Consider the following 21,597-nt stretch of genomic DNA (forward strand, 5'->3'; position numbering starts at 1 on the left):
TGGACAGGAAGGGAGCGGAGTTGAACAAAGTTGAGACATCAAAAATAGCTCAGTGAGGTGTTTGATTACATTTGATTACACTTATAAAAGGTGGGAATGTAAAATAACTGCTGGTTGGCTCTTGATTTGAATGTTTTAGAATGAAAGCTGCCGTAATGTTTGTCCGCTCACCCATCTCGGGATGGTGCCGTCCCTCAACAGGAACGCTGACTGTCCTCCGCAGCAGCTTGTTCCTGTGAGACTCTGAGCGCCGCTCGCGCATCAGCAAAGGGTGTACCTGCACGGAGAGAGAGAGAGAGCACAAGGTTAGCACACAAACACACTCCTGATGTGCTCGATCCGGACACTCAGTCCAGAATATGAACACACGAGTGCAACTGCGCCCTCTTCGTCCTTCTCTTTGATGCATTGAAAGAACCACTGTGTTCACATTGCTTTATAAATAACTGCAGCACTGTTGGACTAATAGTTGCAGAAGAAAGCTTTAGTCAGATCATCAAACTTGTTTTTTGGAGATTGCACTGATTAAAAATGGCTGATAACAAACAAACGATGTTTAATAGGTGCCGGTGAGGTTCCCGAAATCATGAATGAACTGATAAACCTCTAATTAAAGCAACGGCAAACAACAACCAAGCCCATTTAATTCATCCAAGGAATATATCTGAGGTTAATATGAGGTCGGATGCAACCCGCAGGCAACCAGTTACATCACGCTCTTTAAAGACTTAACACATCATTCAACAAAACTGATAGCAAGAAAGGCAGATAAAAGACACGGCAAGAACTCAAAAACTTCTCAGATACCATCCTTCACAGCAGTTCATTGTATAACTGAAAACAAAAAGGAAAAAGGGAGAAAAAATGTATATAGAAAAAATAAACCACATTTCACAGCTCCGGCACAGTCGGCCCCACAGTCCCTGAATTCATAAAAGTGAGACTTGAGGGAAAATAAATGGGAGAATGTGCCACACTAATCAGAGGCACTGCTCCTGTTGAAGCATCACAGCTACACTCAGAAAATACAGCGAATACTGTAAAGTACAGACCTATAAATCTTGACTTGAACACCAAAGCTGGTACTTTGTTGGCACGGGGCCCCAGAACACCAAGAAATGCACACAGAAATAAAAAGCCACTGCAGAAGTTCATGATGAGTTTTCTTTTAAAGTAACACACTGTGTTGCAGTGATAGGTGAAAGCTGGGCTGCAGGATTAGACTGTAATAGTCTAAGCTGGGTGGACCAAATACACTGGTGACTTTTACAACGATTAATTAATTTAATGAGTTGTTTGGGTGATAAAATGCCAAGATGACGTCCTGAAATGACTTGTTTTGTCCACAACCTTAAGATGTTCAGTTTACTGTCACAGAAACCACACAAAACTACATTTAAGAAGCTGAATTAAGAAGCCATTTCTTCTGAAACATGACTCAAACTGATGAATTCATCATCAAAACAGTCAGCTATAAATTCAATAGCTGAAAACCAATAAATGTTGAGGCATTTTAGCCTCTTTTAGCTGACTGAATTTCTTTTTTCAACCCATTTTCAGAGATGTCGTTCTGAATGAATACATATCTTTTGCAATGTGCACATCAGATGAGTCCCATCATGACTTCTATCAGTGTAGTAGCATGAGTAGTATAGGAAACGGCCTCAATATGGGCACTGGATGTAATGGACTGGAGGTGAACGGGGCTGAGGAGGGTTGCAACGATTTTGCACTGAAACAACAGCAACACAACGACATGATTGGTTGATATAATCGTGCCAAAGTCCGGTTGGTATAGCTGCAGCAGTAAACGGCCACAGCCAGCTGATTAAAAAGTGGGGAAAGAGCAAGAAAGAGAGAGGTGTGAATGAATGAACATTAATATAGTCTTCCCGACTGAACTTACGCTGAACTTCATGTCTCTGCAGCAGCAGGCAGCTGTTTTTAGCAAAAATAAAAAATAAAAAAAGCCCATATGAACCTTCAGTAACCCACCCAGTGATTATGAGATCCAAATATTTTCCTCAGGAGTTGGTGGAGACAAGGCAGAGCTGAAAGGAGAGTTAATTTTGGACCTGTCAGGTGGACTTAAAATCCATGTAAATGTTGCTCCATGTCTGCTTGATGTGTAAATTGCCAATTTGGTGTAAATACATCGACCACACCGAGAACAAACACTCGCTGTCGCCTCTCTATCAGGTACAACTAGACAGTCTAATGCCTGGTTTTTCAAAGGGGGACCTCCAAAATATTGATGATATTTTGAACATTTTCTATTTTTCTTTTATTAAAATGTGTCCAAAAATACACGTTAACATAAATCCAACATTGTTATTAGCACAGACTGTCCTGCCCTTGACTCCAAGCGCAACCAAGTCAGCAAACTAAGCTAACGGTACACTAAATCACTGTGCGGCACCTGTTCTTATACTGTAGACACCTTACAGTCTCAGTTTAATATGCAACAGAATCTACGTAGTGGAGGGTTTCTGCTCCATCTCTCTATCAGCTCCGGGGTTCCTGGCCTGAATAATGTCTCATATAACAGCTCTGCTGTATATTCTGCCTTTTCAAAGCTTAAAACAGACACTTTTTCATTAAAACTTTCACAAAGGTGTTAATTTAACTACATATATACGTTACTGGGTTCATAGTTGATGGTGGTGCTGCGCTGGAATGCATAATATTGAAATATGCGCTTATTATACTTCACTGTCATGTGTGTAGATAGGGTGGCCGAACCATTAGAAATCCCCCTCATCCTACAACCTCAATAATAAATATATAATTAAACAAATCTCTCTCTCACTCAAAACTCAACATTATTATCTATGAAAAGCTAGAATTTACGGCTGAGACGTTGTGATGGATTGCATGAGATTTTACAGGTTTTTCAGCTTGTTGCGGTTGTTGGGGAAGAAATATGATTCTGCGAAGACAGTAGAGTGTTATGTTGCTCCTCCAAGATCTTGTTGTTTAAACTATCTCAAACTAAGCCATCAGTGTCTCTGAGTCTTTGTCATCTCTCCTGAACGGTGGTGTTCTTCTGCGGCCAAAAAAAAATCCATAACTGGAGCTTTAACAAATGCCAAAAAAAAATGGCTTTAATCTGATCGTTTCAAACATGTATATACCTTCAGTGAAGTCCTCTGAGCTGCAGCCCCTGTCCTCCATGTACCCTTACTGACAAGTCAAGCAGTCTGTAGAAAATACAGCAGCCCTTTTCTGTGCTCCGCCACAAGACCGCTGTGCTTTTTTAGTGTGTCCTATTGAGACTGGCGTCAAACAGAAATGCAACATCGGGACATAAAAGAGCTGGTGTGAACACAGAGAGACAGTGTCAGGAGGTGGGACTAACTGCAGAGCAGTGCAGGATAGTGCAGCCTGGGGGGCTTTGGGGCGAAGCCAGCGACAGTGAAGGACACCGGCAGGTCACGCTGAGCCATATGTCCCACAAGACGGGCGAGTGCCACTCACTCCAAAGGATCTCTGTTAAGAAGAAAAAACGACAAAGCAGGGGTGTGCGTGTTTGTGTGTGTTTGTGTGTGTGTGTGTCTGTGTGTGTGTGTGTGTGTGTGTTTGTGTGTGTTTGTGTGTGTGTGTGTCTGTGTGTGTGTGTGTGTGTGTGGTTGCTGCCCACATCGCACGACTGTTTTGTATGTGCAGATGTGAGTCCATCAGAGCGAGGGCACATCAAAATTTAATGCCGACACTGCTCCACTCCAAGCGACCAATATTCTCCACTACCACATCAGAGTTGTATCATGTCAGACACATGAACACACACACACACACACACACACACACACACACACACACACATAGCTTCACACCCCTACTGCAATAATCTAGTTGGAGCAGCCGAGCAGAAGATGCTTCACATCGCAGCATCGGGATCGTGTTTATATGAGTCTCTATATCCAACTTAATCGGGGACAAGCATCATAAATCAAGTGCCGACATGATTATTCTCCACTTTGCTGCTTGTGCAACCAAAGTGCACCACGCTACATTGTAATGCAGTGCTTTGTTGGCGCATATTGCTTGTTTTGATGAAATTACAGCAAAAACTCCTTGATGAAAAATACATTAAGCAGCATCCGTTCTTTATGAGTCCAGTGTGGGAATGCAATGTGTATGTTCATTTAAAGTTTCCTATTTGTTGGGGGCAATAACACAATAAGAGTTTTTTTTTTTTTTTTTAACCACTTATCAAGGTTTTTATCTTGCTGGCTTGTCTGTCACTGCATCTGTTGGCCCTCCACTTTGATCCTGGATGAAATCTCCGTAACGGGATGGATCGCCGTGACATTTAGCTTCACAAGTTCATTGTATCAAGAGGAAAAAACTAAATGACTTTGCCGGTCCTCTCACTTTTCATCCGGTGCCACAGACAGGTCAAAATTCCACTGAGCCCATTTCTTAGTTCATGATAGAATACATAATATATTAAGGTTGGCATAGCATTAATATATCATGGTTGATGTAGACCAGCTGGCATACCATGCTGTGACAACGTCTTTACCATCAGTCGCCTCTGAGTGCTGCAGAGGGCAGTCAACTTACTGTACATATTTCAACTTTGAACGTGATCAAAACTTCAAAACAAAAATCATAGCGCGTAGAAAATATTGCCTTCAAGATGGTACTGCAATATGTCAACACTGTGCTGTGGGATATGATGAATCAGAATATCTGCAGAAGTCATTTTTTATTTTTGCACTCTTTATTTTGTTATCCTGTTTGTCTTGTCTGCATTACAAGCTCAACTGGTTAATTGTTGATCAGTGTTTGTTGTCCAGTCAAATTAAACACACCGTGTTTAATTTCTGCCATTAGGAGTCGCTCATTACAGACAGAACAGAAGATGCAAGTAGCATGGGATAATGGGAGTCGTTGTTTTCATTATTAAACAACCGTCAGTGCTGATGAAAATCTATCTGACGAGACACAGCCACAAATGTTCACAGGCGAGGTCGTGTTTTAAAGTTTTATCCTATTATCCTATCCTATTATACACTAAAAATGGCCGCCATATCTTGAATAACCCCTATAAAAATTACTGTGGTTTTCTGCTTTTGTACTTTAATTTGTTTATTTCCTTTTGTATGTGTACTTGTGTATGTGTATGTGAATAAAATAGTATAAAGGTCTTTTGTGGCTCCAAAGGAAGCTGCATGTAATCTGGTAAATTGCCTCCAGTGATGTCACTCAGTGGCCAAGTTGCATTGTGGGTAATGTAGACAACAGGTTTTGGAAAGCAGTCCAGTAGTCTGGCATTGCACTCCTGCAACAGTGACTCATTATCGACAGTTTAAAAACAAAAGGTCAAAATCAAAACAGCAGAACCAGAGATATTTTTAAACTGTTTGTCCTTTCCAGAAACTGATGCCTACATTACCCACAATGCACTTGTGAAAACAGAGGCGCATTATCAGATTACATGCAGCTTCCTTTGGCGCAACAAAAGGCTTTTATACTAAATTCTACCATATGCAATTTAATGTTTAAAAATATTGGCGCTACCCTTTAAGTGTGTTTTATTTGCTCTATGTTCTATTTATTGTTCTATAAATTGTTTAATTTCTCAAGAACTCTGCTTCCATATGTGATAATGCTCTACAAATAAACACTGCTTTGATAAAGTATCCTCTATACTGAGATATTGAACATTGTCTGAATAAAATATTGAGGAACTGTGTGTGTCTCTGCAAGCTAATGGCTAAATGCAACATTAATTCTGCCATACGGAAGTCAAAATTATTGGTCTGGAACATTGCTCAGAGTGTCTGAATACACCCAGAGATATGAAAGTGATAGCTGCCGCGGTGTTAACTGTATAGCAATTTTACATGGTCTCACAGTATTTAAGAGTATGACTCATACCAGAGAGACGTTATTAGACCATAAAAAAGAAGAAACTCAAAAGACAGCTAGCTTCAATCTAAATTCCAGACTTTCTTAGTGCATCCTGCTTCAATTTAAATCCAAGTCTTGTCAGCGCACACAGCTTTTCTCTAACCCTCTTTTAATTCTCTCTGCCAGATTAATGTAGGGAACAGCAGCGCGGAGTGGCCGAGCACTCTGTTCGACTAATTGAATATGCTTTAGTGCCAAACGAGTAACAGTAAACCTGAATTAACCTCACATTCAACCGGCACTTCATTGATCAGCAACGCAAATAAAGCCCCCGGTTGCATAATGTAACTTTACTGTGACCATGTTGCTTTATAGTGTTTCTAAATATACAGTAATAAGCAAAGTGGTTTCATAATGCCTGACTGAGCACTGCGCCAGCGCCATGAAGAAGGAATGGGGAGCGAGTGTGGAGGAGTAGCAAACTCAGACCGCAGGTAATCTCGCTGAATGGTTTCGCGGTTATTGAAGGAATAGTAGTGATTTTCAGCAGGGTTAAAGTGATGCTTCTCTCTGTCCAGTTTTTCAGCTGTTGCCATGGAATCCAGTGGAGACAAATGGGCTCCGTTTACTTTTATCTACAGTACGAGTTGCAAGAAGGTTACAAAATACAGGCACAGGTTTCTGTCTTTTCCATATGGATCAACATCTTTCTCTTCAGAAAAAAAAAAAAAAAAGCAAACGTGTGTTTCATAACATGAGCAGCACATAAATAGCTGAAAACCCATGAGTGTTAAAAGTCAAATTCTTGACAAGCCATCTAGATGTCAACACTGTCCAATTACAAGGAGCTAAATATGGTAATTTTCCTTAATCACATCTACTTGAAGAAGAGCAAGCCCACTCGCTCTCCCCCCCCCACTGCTGCCCTGCCCAGTGCAATTCATCACTGACAACTTGACTCATGGAAAAGACCCAGAATATCTTTTTTTTTCCTGTATCCCACCCCGACACATCAAGCTAACCAATAAGCATCCCACATCTGCTTCCATCTGGTGGGAGGAGGGAACACCTGGAGGCTATTTCTACTCTGCGTGTGGCAGGATTCGATTGGTCAGATGTTGTGGGGTCTGCAGCTGGAGACGTGACATAACACCAGCTCCGAGGACGCCATGAGTGGGCACGGCGAGCTGGCAGGCCGGCACTCAGCATCCATCGAGAGGCAGCATTAGGCTAGCACGCTGACTTTTAACCACTTCAGATGGTGCACTTACACCTCGCACACAAAATTTGAAAAAGTAATTTAATTTAGAGCACAATATAGCGATGCTAAAATAAACTTCTGTTGAAAGGCCTGGTATGGTGCCACCTAGAAGCCGAAATATCCATTAGCTCTCAATGAAAAAAGAGAAATGCACAGTCACTGCTCTTAAGGCGAGGGTTTCAAAACGCCTTTCTTAATAGAAAAGGTTGGTTCAGTGCAATTGGGATAAAGACACAGCATCTGCTCAGAGACATCCGTGGTGTTTCACTCGTTTGTACTTGGTGAAAGTGATGGAAGTGGTTGTGTGAGGAGAGAATATAGAGAGCGCGAGAGACATATCTAATTCCTGCAATCCCACCTCACAACAGCTGGCCATTTCCCGCGTTAAGCGGGTGAATTTGATGGATTATCTGTGTTTGAAAAGTTAGAAAATGTGTCCGGGTTCCGTTTATGTAAAGGCTTTTGGACAGGGCGCAACTGCTTTAAATCACTGGGTCAAAATTGGGCGAATTCAGGTCGATATAGCAGCAATGCAATAATCGCTAAACATTAAGGTGCAGTGTGTAGCAGAGGGGATTTAGATATTTCTATTGGTAGTTTGGATTATTCTCACCTGACATTAGGAACAAATATGTTTTTGTTGTGTTAGAATGAACCTCTTATATGTACAGAGGTAGTGAGTCTTTAACGGAGTCCGCCATATTAGATTACCATGTTGCTACTGGTAGCTAGATGCCACTAAATCCTTTATATAGGACCTTTAATAATGGATAGAAAACCAACTAAGACAAGTGGATGTTTTGTGTAAGTGTTAGTGGTATATTCTACTGTATAACCAACTTCAGCTCCATTTATACCTACATGTCACTATTTGTTTAATCAACTGATAATAATAGTTGTATCTGTTATTGTTTTGAATGTTATATTTGTACATGTGAGAGTCTTGTGTCTAACACTGGGTTAAAATAATCATACTTTAGTTTGGATAAATAATGCAGTAATACAGTAAGTAAATTTATGTTGACCCTTCTATATGAAAGGTCACAGTGTTTAGAAAAAATGTATGTCTTCTGGGGACTATGAATACCATTGATTTTATGAAGATCAGGAAGTACAGCTTCGAGGTACCTTCGAGCAGAGTTATGCGTCGTTAACGGTTACAGTCGATGAACGGTCAGGAGGTCACTAAATCAGAAATCACTCCCTGATAGCCAAAAAATATCCAATCCAAGTGTGGCGGGTAATTGGGAAGATATCCTGTTCCTGACCAAATGTTGGATGAGCAGATAGAGCAGATGGACCAAAATCATAGCAAGATGAAAAAAGCTGTTACTGTCTTTTACAATATTAATCCTAATCATGCATCTACAGAGTTCCACCAGCATTTAGCTAAATTTCACCATTATCGCCAGATGTTGCAGTTTGGGTTACGGTGGTGAAGCTGACATGTTGTTTCACTTATTAGGTTTCAGTTCTTTTTCCTCTTATTGAGGAACATTTTTCTGTCAGTTCTCTGTTAAAGTTTGGTTAGAGATGAGTGGTTACACCCAAGAAAAGGGACAAAAGACAAAATAGTCCTACAAATGAATGCAAGTGTAGGAATAAGTGCAGTTGGACATCTCATTCAAGGTTGGCTTGCCCGTTTATTTCATCCAATTTGTAATTTGTTTTCCTGATGGGAGTTAAGCATCCATGACGACTGTTCTAATGGGCTGGGTTGAAATCGATCCATTTCTGATTCTAACAATCAGAACATTGTAAATGAACGCGCTCGTCAAATTTCAGACCGAAACAAACAACTGCGCCACACTGGACGAGACAGAAGCCGGTCCTGGCATGGAGAGAAAGGAGTAGGTTGCAGGATGGTGGTGTTGGACGAGGGAGGAGAGGAGGAAGAGGGTGATGCTAGAGGAAGGAAGAGAGAGGGAGGGAGAGGAGTGCCATTGATCTGGAGCTGGAGGAGGGTGTTTTTGTTCGGCTTGGCAGGTTGAGTTGAGCGATGCTGCAGGCTGGCGTGCCCATATGTCACTACTGCTTCCTCAGGCCCAGCTGTGAGGAGCAGGGGAATATGGTGGGACACTGTGTGTGTGTGTGTGTGTGTGTGTGTGTGTGTGTGTGTGTGTGTGTGTGTGTGTGTGTGTGTGCAAGAAAGACAGAAAGTACAAATCTGTGTGAGGAAGAAAGACGAGTGAGGGGAGTGTGTATTTGTGTGCAAGAAATAGTGTGTAATGGGCGAAAACTGTGCAATCCATTATTTCTTAACAGAGCAGTGATCAAACACTGCTGGCTGTCGAACTCTGGCTCACACACAACCACACACACACACACTCTCTCACACACACACACACACTCTCTCTCTCTCACACACACACACTCACACACACACACACACACACACAAACAAACACATAAACCATGAACACAGTCTTACAGGGCAATAACAACAATTTGGCCATGCACCTGTGCAAATACAGAAATGAATTTCACCTCAGCATGGAAACACACACACACACACACACACACACACACACACTCCCATGCATCATGAGCTGGCCAAAAGCACGGTTTGTCCTTCAGACCAACAGTCCTTTCACAGACAGATGTTCTTCCTCCTTTTGACCTCAGGCTCTGGCTACAGTGTTTATGAAACACACAGTGATCCAGCTCACAGAATCTCACACACACACACACACACACACACACACACACAGCCAACAGGCCAAGAGGGATGACATTTTGACCATGTTTGGCCTTTTCACAAGCAGAACCAATGTCTGACATGCAAACTATTCAAAAACGCAAGTTTATGTCAACATCTATGTCTGTCAGGAGATCACACATATATAGTATATAATAGTAATAATGATGATAAGAAGAAGAAGAAGAAGAAGAAGAATTGTTAGATACCATAAAACTTTGATATTTTCTGAGACAGTAATCCATACCCTTAAAATCTCATTCCTACTGCTGATGTGAAAAAAGTCATGCTACATAAAAATCTGACCTTTTATCTGTCTTTTATCAGATCAGAATGAGAAAGACTTCATTTATACCAGCTGGGGAAATTCTGTGCATTACAGTTGCTTCTTCTAAAAAAATGATCATCACACTATAGATATTAACAAGATATAAATAGAGAAAGAAAATAAGACATAAGACAAAACAGTAAGTAAGAATAAAATACACAGTATAAAATACTAAAACATAAAAATAAGTAAGTATGTGACGGCTTTGTAAATAGAAATACTAATAGAAGATGGTGGCAAAATATACTACACTATAACTAAAGTATAGATAATATTGAGTAATACTGCAATAGTAAGTCATTCACAATGATAAACAGTATTAATACATGCCACAGAAATGTCACAAAAAATAATATAATAGGGCACATGATGGTTGAGTTGAATTATTGCACACAGGTTGTGCTGTTATGGGGTTTTACAAAATTATTCTAATGTTGTTACTGCAATAAATGACAGTATTATGACTTTTTATATCTTTACAGCTCTATATTTCGACTAAAATACCATGTAATTTATTCTACACAGACCATTTTGTCTGCAAAAAACCAACAACTAAATGCTTATGTAACATGAAAACAGCATAATATGATGTAAGTAAGCAAGAAATGTGACACTGAGACGACGACCTGATTCTGCTTTGTTCTCCTGGAGGATTTGAGCGGGTAAAACGCACGCTGAGCAAGATAAAATGTCACGTTGTTACAGCTACATGCAAAGAGAGGTGTTTAGTTGTTTTTTTTTTACTGTTGTTCAAACTGGAAGCTGTTGTGAATAAGACCTATAAATAGGTATATAGAACATAAATGTTAGTTGAGTTGGTTTGTTACGTGTACTTGTAGACGTTAAGTGCGCAGGAAAAGTTCAAACCACCCATAAGTGTCAAAATCCCACAGAGACAGACCTGAGCGAGCACCATTCTTCTTAATAAAACTGATAAATGGCAGAGGTTTGCTTTTAAGGTCATGGGGATCTGGCAGTTGCTCCTAGTAAGTTGGAAGGAGACAAATTAGGCCCAGTTTCCTCTCTTTCTCTCCAGGTGCCTCCGAGGTATTGAAGAAAGGAAAACTGTACACCGTCCACGGGGATAGGCCAATTAATCAAAACGCAGAGATAAAAGACATTTAAACTCTTGTATGTACAAGATGACCTTTTAAAAAATGTTTTATTTCTGACTGAGTGACATTTTTATTCAAATGGCATGTAATAGTTACTCAAATACCAGGACTTTGCCTCGGGGGGTTCGGGTCAGCTAGCTTACTAAAACAATCAACCTTTTCCCTTCTCCTCTGAGAGTCGCTGCCCACCTACATTTATTACATAATTAATCCCTCTGACTCCCACGCGACAGCCACCTGAATGTGTTCTCCAGGGTCATAAGCAAACATGCTATCCACCTCTTCACGCACTGTGACAACAGTAGCTACAGGCTAAAGCCAGTGAGGTGCTGTGGCTTGTTTGCAGAACAGCTCATACACTAATCCTCTCATATTCAGTGTCAGAGCCACCAACATACAAATGGAGGCAACTCTTTTACCAAAGAGGGAAATGTACTCCACAATACAATTTATTCTGTAATTACTACAGAACCATATTTACTTCTCAGTGTGTCTCAGTGTTGATATTTCACAGCTAAAGAAGGCTTGTGCCCCCCCGTCAGTTTTCCTTGCGTAACACTGGCACAGTTGGGGTGGCGCGGCCAGGACACATGACTTGGGGGACAGGGCACTGGTGCGTGGCGGTGGTATATGAAACTCTGTCACCCCAGATTAATGTGAGATGAGGGAAGGAGGAGGAGGAGGAGGAGGAGAGGATGGCAGGCAGCCATCACTGCCGGCCCTCTCGCTCCCCCTGCAGGACAGAAAGAGGCGGAGCAGCAGATTCAGCAGTGAAGAGGATGAACATTCACACATCCAGATCTCACAGACTATTAAGTTCAGTCTGAGAAAGAATATTATTTTCGTCACTGCCTGCGTTGATTTTTCCAACCCAGATTCTTCCAAGCGGTCCGGCGAGTGAGGAGGTCGATAACCAACCGCCATCACTGGGAATTTCTACTCGACTTAAAACTGCACTTCCTTCTTTCTAACATCAAACACAGACTTGTTTTAACCCTTATTCATTCAAGGGAGTTTCAATAAGAGCAATGTTCTGTTTTAGGAATGCCCGGATCACATTCACACCTGTAAGATGGTGATCTTCTTAGCCACTGAGTAGTTCCACTGGAGCGGTTTGGGTTAAGGGCTTTGCTCAAGGGCACCTCAGTGGTGGCAATGCTGGAGGGGTAAAAGCTGCTTTTCCACACCCAGATTTCTCCAGCCGATCCACGGGATTGAACAAATGACTCTCCGGTCACAAGATCGCTTCTCTAACCTTCAGGCCTCCACATAAGGCAAAAAAAGGTACTGAACACTAAACATAAAATCTGAACTGTGTGTATGATTCACTGAACCAAGAGGGCAAAAAGACAGACAGGAAAAGCAGCACTGTTGCACAATACTATGCAACAGAATGCACAATCCCTGCCAGCAGCACAGACTTGGTGGGGAGGGACAAAAAATGTAGGTGAATTTTGATGACATAATGCTGTGAGGAGACTCTGTATGCTCCAAAGGAGCTCGGGCTGTTTTGGGTAGTTGCCGCTGTAACTGCTGCAGGTACTGGGACAGATTCATAGACATTATAAATAGAAAAGGGTTCCAGTGTTTGTGTTGGTAATGTTTTACCACTACAAGCGAAATAAAATCACAAAAACATTCTGCGATCAATTATCTGATGCACTGCTACAGGACATTAATGCCAGCGTTCAATAAACGACCGTAACACCCGGCTTACCACTTTATTACCGTAAGACCTGAAAGTGAGGGGACAAAAAGTCTTGTTGGCCCCTCTGTTCCTCTGATCTCCGCATAATGAAGTCAATAATGATGCATTTGTTGCCGCTGCTTCACAGGATTGTGGATTCAACTGTACAGTAATTCTTGAGCTGCTGAGCTGCATCCGTTTGTACCACAAAAATATGTTTATTCTAATCCTAATATATGATCACACAGACAGGGTAACACTAAGTGACATTTTTCTGCTGCTTCAGGCTGCGTGCTCGCTTGTTTTTTTGTTTTTTTTTAAAACAACACATTTCCATTTTTCTTGCTCTGACTGCACTGCATGGGAAGGACTTTTTCTACCAATCACATACTCAGGGGAGAGAGTGTAGAAGTCAGATCCACTTGTAAGGATGCAGTGACAAATCAGGAGGAAAAAAAAAAAAATAGTAAAAAGAAGGCCCTGTAATTATAGACGGCATGTTTGCCTCGTCATTTTTAATTTCACAGGCCTGTTTTCGGCTTTCATGGGTATTTTGCGCTGGATGCACGGTGTCAAAACGTGCCACTCACACAACACATCATGTCAGCATATCTATTATCCTTGGCAACTGAACTGAGCCAGAGGTGTTGACATGTCAGCGAGTGTAATCCCATTTGAGCCCTATGAAGTGCCTCCACTAGGAAACAGTTCAATGAGCCCAAAACACCAGAAGTCGAGAGCTACACAGGCGCACGATTAACACACATTTCCATGGTGACACATTTCAGACTCAAAAGGGGAATTTTGTTCCCCCGAAGCGACCCCCTCGGCTCTTCGACTTCTCACCTGCGTCTGTCTGATGGTCGTCATTCATAAAACAAACCAACAAAAGAAAGAAAAAAGGGAGCAGCAAGTGAATGGAGCTGTGAGGACGGAGACAGGTGGCCTGTGGGAGAGCCAGAGACTCCTGCCAGTCACCACAGTGAGAGGGAGAGATGGCGGGAGGAGGGGGGGAGAGAGTGGGCGAGTGGATGAGGTGAAAGGGTGAGGGGCAGGAAAAAAAGAAAAAGGGAGAAACTGCGATGGGAGAGATGGAGGGAAGGGACAGAAGACGTGTGGTAGCAGTGAATATGCAAACTAAATGAGGGAAGGAAGGTGAGAGACAGGCAGAGAGTGAGAGATTGGTAGGAGGGGAGAGATGGAACAGCAGACGGATAGGATAAAAAGAGGAGAAAGACTGGAGGCAACAGAGAGAACAGGAGAGAAAAAAAAGGTAAGAGTGATGCATCAATGGAGGGCATTAAAACCAGGATTGAGCCTCTGGAGGAGGCGAGGGGAGAGCCACGGATTGGACAGGTGACGCTGAGCTCAGATGCCGAGCATATAAGCAAACAGAAGATCAGAGAGGTGAAATGTGTGTATTTTAAGATGGGCTGATACCAAAAACTGTGCAGAAGGCAGCGATACCAAAGAGGAGAAAAGAGGCGAAACCCTCCACTGATCCTCCATATCTTTGGAATCGTACAGTATGATTGCTTTTTTCTGACGAGCCACTGAAGCCATCTAAAACAAATGGGAATAAATGGAATGGTGAGCATGTGAATCTGTGTGTGCTAAAAGAAAAAAAAAAGAAAAAAATGAAAAGAGAGAGAGAGAGAGAGAGGAAAAGAGAGTCACCCGCTCTGCATGAGGTGAGTGACAAGCATGAATATTTAACACCATCTCGCCGTCGCCGAGGTGACGGCTATCAGCGCGCCAGTCCTGCCTCCGATCCATTCACAGCTGCTGCCTTATTGGCACAATTAGACAGGGACAGGGCTCTGATTAATTGAACTGGGCTCTCCATTCAGTCCCTCCAGAACAGCGCCGGTCTCTTATCGGGATCGCGGCGCGCTCTGTTCCTCTGAGTGATGACGAGTTGAAATACTATCGGCAGCCGCGCACACGCGCTACAGTTAAGTCGCCGCTGGTACACGTTGAATGACTGCAAAAAGATCCATTACTTTATTGACTCGCCAACATTGCGGAACATAGTTATTTGCCTAAGTGCGGGGCTTGAATTAGACGCTACACACAAATACATACCGTGTAATACACAGAGTACATCAAATACATCAAACGGCGAGGCAGGTAACAATCAAATATGATAAAAGTGAGATGAAACAGTATGAAAGTCTGACTTTCAGCTATGCTACTGTACTTCTATAAAGTGCTGATGAGTCAGAGTTTAGGGCTTTAAAGCAAATTAAAAAGTACATCAGCGTATAAATCGCCTAAGAAGAACAGCCCTGCTAAGTTTTGGGAAATGACCTATGGATTTTATATGGCGCTGGTCCATTAACAGCAGTGTTATAAGTGGTGTTATGAATCAGCAGTCTTGGCTTAAACGGTGTAATTTTGGTGTGTAGAGGCAGTTTTGTTGCGACGCAGAGGTAGAAAAGTTGAAGAACAGTACCCTCTCCTGGCCTACAGAGCAACATGAGATTTTTGCTCACAACCAGCAGCAGGTTCAGTGATGCACTACGTGTGTTTCTGGTACATCAGCACACAAACGCAGGACCAAAAATAGTCAAGTTAATCAACACTTACATACTGATATTTACTACTGTAAGTCATCTGAAAATCAACCGGGGAAACTGAATAAAAATAACTGAGAGAGAGCTCTGGCTCGTTCTCCAACAATTATATTCTGCGGCTTTGACAGCAGAAGGTTGTAGTTTCACTGTGAAGCTCCACAGCTGTGAATGTGATAAAACAGCTGAAACAGAACTCCTTCTAAATCTTTCCGAAAGATAAATACAGGGACAAAGAATACTGCTTTCAATGAAGCATTTTTCCAGTTAGATATGTGTCAGATTTCAATTCGGACTCTAATGTTACATCAGTACGTGAGCAGTAAGTTATATTTATATAAAACCTTCAAGGGAAAATACAACCCTGATGCATTTTTAATGTGCTTTCTGTAATGTTTGTCAATTAATAACCAATCCATCCACATGGTGGAGCATTGTGAAAGACAGAAACAACAACCAACACTGGTTGTAGATGCTCTCTATATTCGACTACCAGGATGTGAGTCAAACGTATTCTCATGGGATTTTTTTGACCAGAAGCGGTGTACAGAATATCGTTACCACCATCATCTTCGACACCTGGGCAGCCCTGAGGGAACTTACAAAGTTCTCACGTGACGCACATTGTGGGTGAAAGCAGGGAACAGTGTCACACTAAAGTTGAAGATCCTTTCCTTAACCATTAAGTAGTGAATACTCTGCCAATCCAGACTGGATGAGATTCAAAAAATGCCTAGAAGAGTTAAGAAACATCAAGACAACAGGCCGCCAGCCGTCGTCTGGAAGAGCCCAATCTTTCATAAACATCTGTTGGACTTCTGTAACGAGTGCAGTTAAGGACACAAACCAGCAGCCTTTGCAAAGTTTTCAATCACTCCACTCTAAAAGAAAGTTGATCTGCCTCAGAATAACAGAGAAATCACACTCTCAACTCTAGCCTTGAAGATCTACAACTTTATGCTACTTAACAAAATTCCCTTCATGTTAATCCTCCAACGGAACCAAAACAGCTTCTGCAAAAGCAAATCAACACTGCCGCAGATTTTTGGCCTGCAGAGAATCATAGAAGAACTTCGAAGAATCTCCGAGCATAAGGCAGCAATTGTATTTTCGCCGAGGTATTGGTAATGTCGACAGAAAGATTGTGATCCACGTCCTCTTGAATTGTGGTGGCCAAGATGAGACGTCAAAGCCAGTGCCTTACATGTGCAAGGCATTGATTGTCCATCTAAGGAGTTCTCAATCAGGGAGATTCTTTAGCAATTGTGGTGGACTACAGGCAAAGTCTTGACCCCAGACAAAGGCCTTATCATCAAGCAGAAGCAATCAGGAAGTCATGTGCCTGATCTTGACTATGCGGACAATCTCTACTCAACATCCCTTTAGAATTCTGCAGCCAAGTTTGATCCGTTTCTCAATGCACAGAAAAGAGTACGTGACCATCAGTGAGGATGAAAAACGGCCTTCCATACACGGAGAGGAACAACCCTGGAGTGCCTGTAACAACCTTCACATCATCTGGCAATCGAGTATTTCAAAGTCAACAATGCTGGCCTTCTTCGGAGCTTGTCTGGAGAGCATTTTCCTCTGTGGAGCAGAAACCTGGCCGATGAAGAAGGAGGCTCAAGATCGCCTTGATGGTATATACACCAGGCGTCTAATGAGAGAACTTCACGAGGCGCCAGCACATGATCAAAGAACAGCTTTACAGAGATATTCCACCTCATCTCTGCCCTTGCTCCTCGATGTAGCGTAAACCTTGGTGCTGAAGAACATGTTATAACAGATGCTATGTGTTAGCAGCAGAGGACGATGACCACTCAACTACACTGACATTACTGGCAGAGACACCAAAATAAATGAGGGACAAAGACTCCGGGCACAGAGAGGTGAATCGTATCTCACTTGTGGCTGCAAGATGGTGTTGACTTCATCGAAACACACATTAAATTCAGCCCAAATTAGTCGGCGGCAACTCATTCAGGACTGAAATCAGGTTTAATCTGTACAGTGTCTGCCCAGCTAAATAGAAGATAGATAACATGCCATTACATGAACTTTTTCCCGTGGTACGGATGAAAAAAATGAAAAGTTCAAACCTAATAAAGTCAGGGGTTGGTGTCAGTTACTCAGGTTACAGTTACAAGTAAAAGAGGGGAAAGTGATTATGCATAAGGTCAGAAGTTCATCTCCAACAGTAGCTCAGAAACATCACCATTCACTACAACCACAAAAGGTGGAGAAGAACTATTTCTGTTGTCCTGCAATTAAGTAGCTAAGAGAAATATCCACCTGCAAGTAAAGAGCAAGTTAATGCACTCAAGAACTCAACATCACAGATATCACAAAAGTTTAGGAGTGTTTTTTTCTTTTTCCTTTGAACTCAATGGTTACACAGTTATGATCCAATTAAACAATCCAGAGGATTACCAAAAGTTTCCATCCACAGATGACTTCCCACGGAATTAACATGTGCCCTTCAAATCGAGCCTGAGGCGACAGAACTCCTGGAAAGCTGGAAATATATTCTGTCTCCGACGTCCTTTTTAACAGATATTAACTTAAAAAAGTAGGGTTATTTACAGTAAGTAGCACAACGACTGTGTGAAACAACCTTATAAAAGGCCATGCTGACAATACCAATTAGATGTAACTACAGTTTTTGGTAAGTCAGCGTTTTATTGAATCTGACTCAAGTGTAAAACCTGCTTTTCTAATCAAAATCATCACAAAAACACAGTTTCATAGTCAGTTAAGGTTTAAATTCCAACAATAACAATGACTTTATGTTTATTATCAAGGACTGACATTAAAACATATTCATAATTTAATTCCAGTTGTGGATCACTGAAGAGCCAATTATGTTTTTTTAGAGTGTGTGGAGACCAAATCAGAGCTAAAAGGAGAGGAGAGTAAATAATGAACTTACATTTGCTGCATGACCAGAAACACGACTTTAAATGGATGATAATGAAGCATGTCTGCTCATTGTCTGCTCACAGTGTACATTCAAACTTAAGATGATAATATTGAATTGTCACGTTTACAACTTGTTGCACATTCCTCAGATTGCCTTAAAACGATTAATGTTAGAAGAAAACTGGTTTTGAAACTGGGATTCTTACAAACTTGGAACTGGATCCAAATGGGAATCAGCTATAAGATCCCAACCCTACTTATAAATATAATCATTATTATCATTTGTGTAGCACCTTTCATACATGAAATGCAGTTTAAAGTTACCTTAGCTTTAACTCTACTGTAACGTGTGATGTGAACGTACCAAAATTCAGTATGATATGAGTTGTGTGTGTCTCCATTTGCTGTCCGGGAGAATAAAGAGTGAGAAAGCAAAGCTGGGTTCAATACTGTGGGAAAATCAGTACTGAAAGGGTTTAAAATATTCATTATCGGTGTTACGATATTTAAGACTAGAGTAAAAATAATTTAGGAACAGCTCTCTCTCACTAGCAATTACATTCCAGCGGTGTAGCGGCAGAAGATCACGCTTTCACTGTGAAGCTTCCCAGCTGTGTTATGACAGCAGAAACACGAAACTACTGCTAAATTAATAAATATTGGCTGAAAACGAATGATGCTTTAACATTTTCAGCTTCATTTAGTATACACCAGACTTACACAAGCCAACAATGAGGCCTTGACTTGATCTTGAGTTACCTCTCTATTGGATGGATTGTGACTTGACTTCAGACAGAAAGCAGAAATAGTCAAGTTGCTTTGATTGCACTTTGGCAAAATGTCAGAACAATACAAGTTCATAAAACAAAACAGTGACAGGCAGACCTTGAAATATTCTTGGCATCAGCTCTCGTCTAATTGTGATCAAATCTGTTAGATGTCAGAATATGTGAAATATACTTCAGTATATTACCGCAGCGGGTCCTCTGCAGAGTCCTCTATCAGTTCAAACAGTGAATAATATGTTATCTATATTCTTCACATGTTAAATTAAGGTCATTAAGGTTTGTGTTTATGTAACACTAATTGGCCATTTCATCAATCGACGTCCCGTCTGTACGCAACCAGAATCAGTATCAGTGTATTCCCGGTGTGTGGAGTACAGTACCTCCTCCTGGTCCAACATGTAGAGCTGATTTCCGGAGCTCACGCGAAGATTGGGGTTCCAGTGGTCGTGGTGAGGACGGTCGTGGGTGGGGCGGTCGTATATGGGGCGCTCGTGCAAGGGCCGGTTGTAGGAGGGGCGGTCGAAGGAAGGTCGGTCGTAGATGGATCGGTCGAAGGAGGGACGGTCGTAGGAGGGGCGTTCGGGAGCGGGACGGTCGTAGGAGGGAGCGTGGAAGGAGTGGGCGTGGGAGCGATGATGGTGATGATGATAGGAGGGGGGGACGGCACACCTTGCATCTGGACAGGAGAGAAGGAGGAAGAGAGGGAAGAAGGGGGTGTAGGAGAGATAGGGAGGAAAAAGAAGGTCAGTTAGGATCATCGGTAGGAGGGCTGTGATGCTGAGACACGTGTCTGTCCTCATAACATCGGTGTCAAGTGCCATTTGAGTGTGTTGGACAGGTCGGGCTGAAAGAGGTCATTAGACATCAGCGCAAGACAACGCCAGAAACAGAAGCTGATTCTGGGGTGTTAATTAATCATAATAACATAGTTCATCTTATCATAGAGACTTTTTTAGAGAAAGATGTTTGGCAAGAAGATAAATACAACTGTGGGAGCAAAGACGCTTCAAAAACTGACAAAACAAAGATAAAAATTATCTGGACTGAAGGATTTGTTTCGACATTTTTAGAAAATACGCTCAATTCACATTTAGTCCCATAGGTTATATGAAAAGATCAATGCCATTTTTATTCCATTATCATAAATCACTCTCTTAAATGTGAAGCTACTGCCGGCAAACAGTTTCTGTAGCTTAGCTTAGAAGGGGAAACAGCTACCCTGACGGTGTCCAAAGGCAGCAAAGTCCAGCAAATAATCTTCCCGTAAAAAGCGCAATTTATTGCTTTTACATTTTGTTTCTTATTTGCATTTGGCAAACAAAATATACATGAAGCTTTACAAGATCTGGGAGGCAAGTTTTACACCATTTGGACGCGGCTAGGCGAGATGTTCCACCCTGTTTCGAGTAATTATGCTAAGCTAAGTGGTATTGATCCTTTCGTCTAAGTCTGGGCATGAAAGAGACTTCTCAAATTTTTTAACTAACCCTTCAAAAAAAGGCAGACTTACAATAAAAGGCTGAAACAATAACACAAATGTATCTGCATCCACAAGATTTAGCATATTTCTCTTTGCACATGAGGGATGGGCAATCCTGTCAACAACATAACAGCACGAAATACGAAGAAGAAGAAAGAGCTGCGTGAAGTAATTCATCCAATCAGCATCGTCATCTAGCCGGTCACATCACTGCAGCGCTAAGTTCATGTAGCGCAGATCTGCTAGTCAATTAGGTTATGTGAAGTTTAGGACCATTTAGTAATAGGACATTAAACACCACATCACTACTACACAGCTGAAAAGCAGACTGTGACGATCAATCAAGATCTAAAATCTTTAGATTACCTACGCCCCTTCCACACAACACACACACACACATATATTGACATAATGAGAGCGACCGAATGCTCACAAACTGTATAAATATCTACACAGATGATTCTGGACAGCTTGTTGGAACAGTTTGAGTCAAAAACAGCTGGACATGATTCACGAACAAGAGTTGGACCTACATCAACGCTACACCTACCTACATCACCTCACACTGGCTCACTTTTCAGAGTAAATGTCCTCCGCTGGCCCCTTGTTTTCTATAAACTCACTCCTGTTTACATAAAAAGGATTTTAAAAAAAGAACAGGCACTTTTGGTGTTCTTGTAAAAACGTGGGTCCTGGATGTAAAGTGCCAGAAAGATACCTGGAAACACTCCAACACGCAGTTCTCTTCACTCTATCTGCTTCGTTTAAAAGACAAAGGCACTTGACTGTGACTCTGCAAACACACCCTTTGGTCACACACCCTGTTAGTTTTATGGTCACACTCACAGCTAAAAGTGATAATCGTCTAATTGAAGAAGTCCCGGATCCG

At 41.8% G+C, this 21,597-nt stretch overlaps 1 protein-coding gene across 13 annotated transcripts in view; it reads right to left on the reverse strand.

Moving 5' to 3' along the window:
* syngap1b (synaptic Ras GTPase activating protein 1b) overlaps nucleotides 1-21,597 on the reverse strand; it is a 169,968-nt gene that overhangs the window by 106,693 nt on the left and 41,678 nt on the right. For all 13 annotated transcript variants that reach the window (XM_030393281.1, XM_030393282.1, XM_030393286.1 and 10 more), the window contains 2 exons: nucleotides 19,609-19,904; nucleotides 172-277 (listed from right to left, as the gene is read on the reverse strand). In XM_030393281.1, coding sequence (XP_030249141.1) covers nucleotides 172-277; nucleotides 19,609-19,904 — 402 coding nt within the window. The remainder of the gene's footprint in view (nucleotides 1-171; nucleotides 278-19,608; nucleotides 19,905-21,597) is intronic.

Source organism: Sparus aurata, chromosome 17 (assembly GCF_900880675.1).
Source record: "Sparus aurata chromosome 17, fSpaAur1.1, whole genome shotgun sequence".
NCBI lineage: Eukaryota > Metazoa > Chordata > Actinopteri > Spariformes > Sparidae > Sparus > Sparus aurata.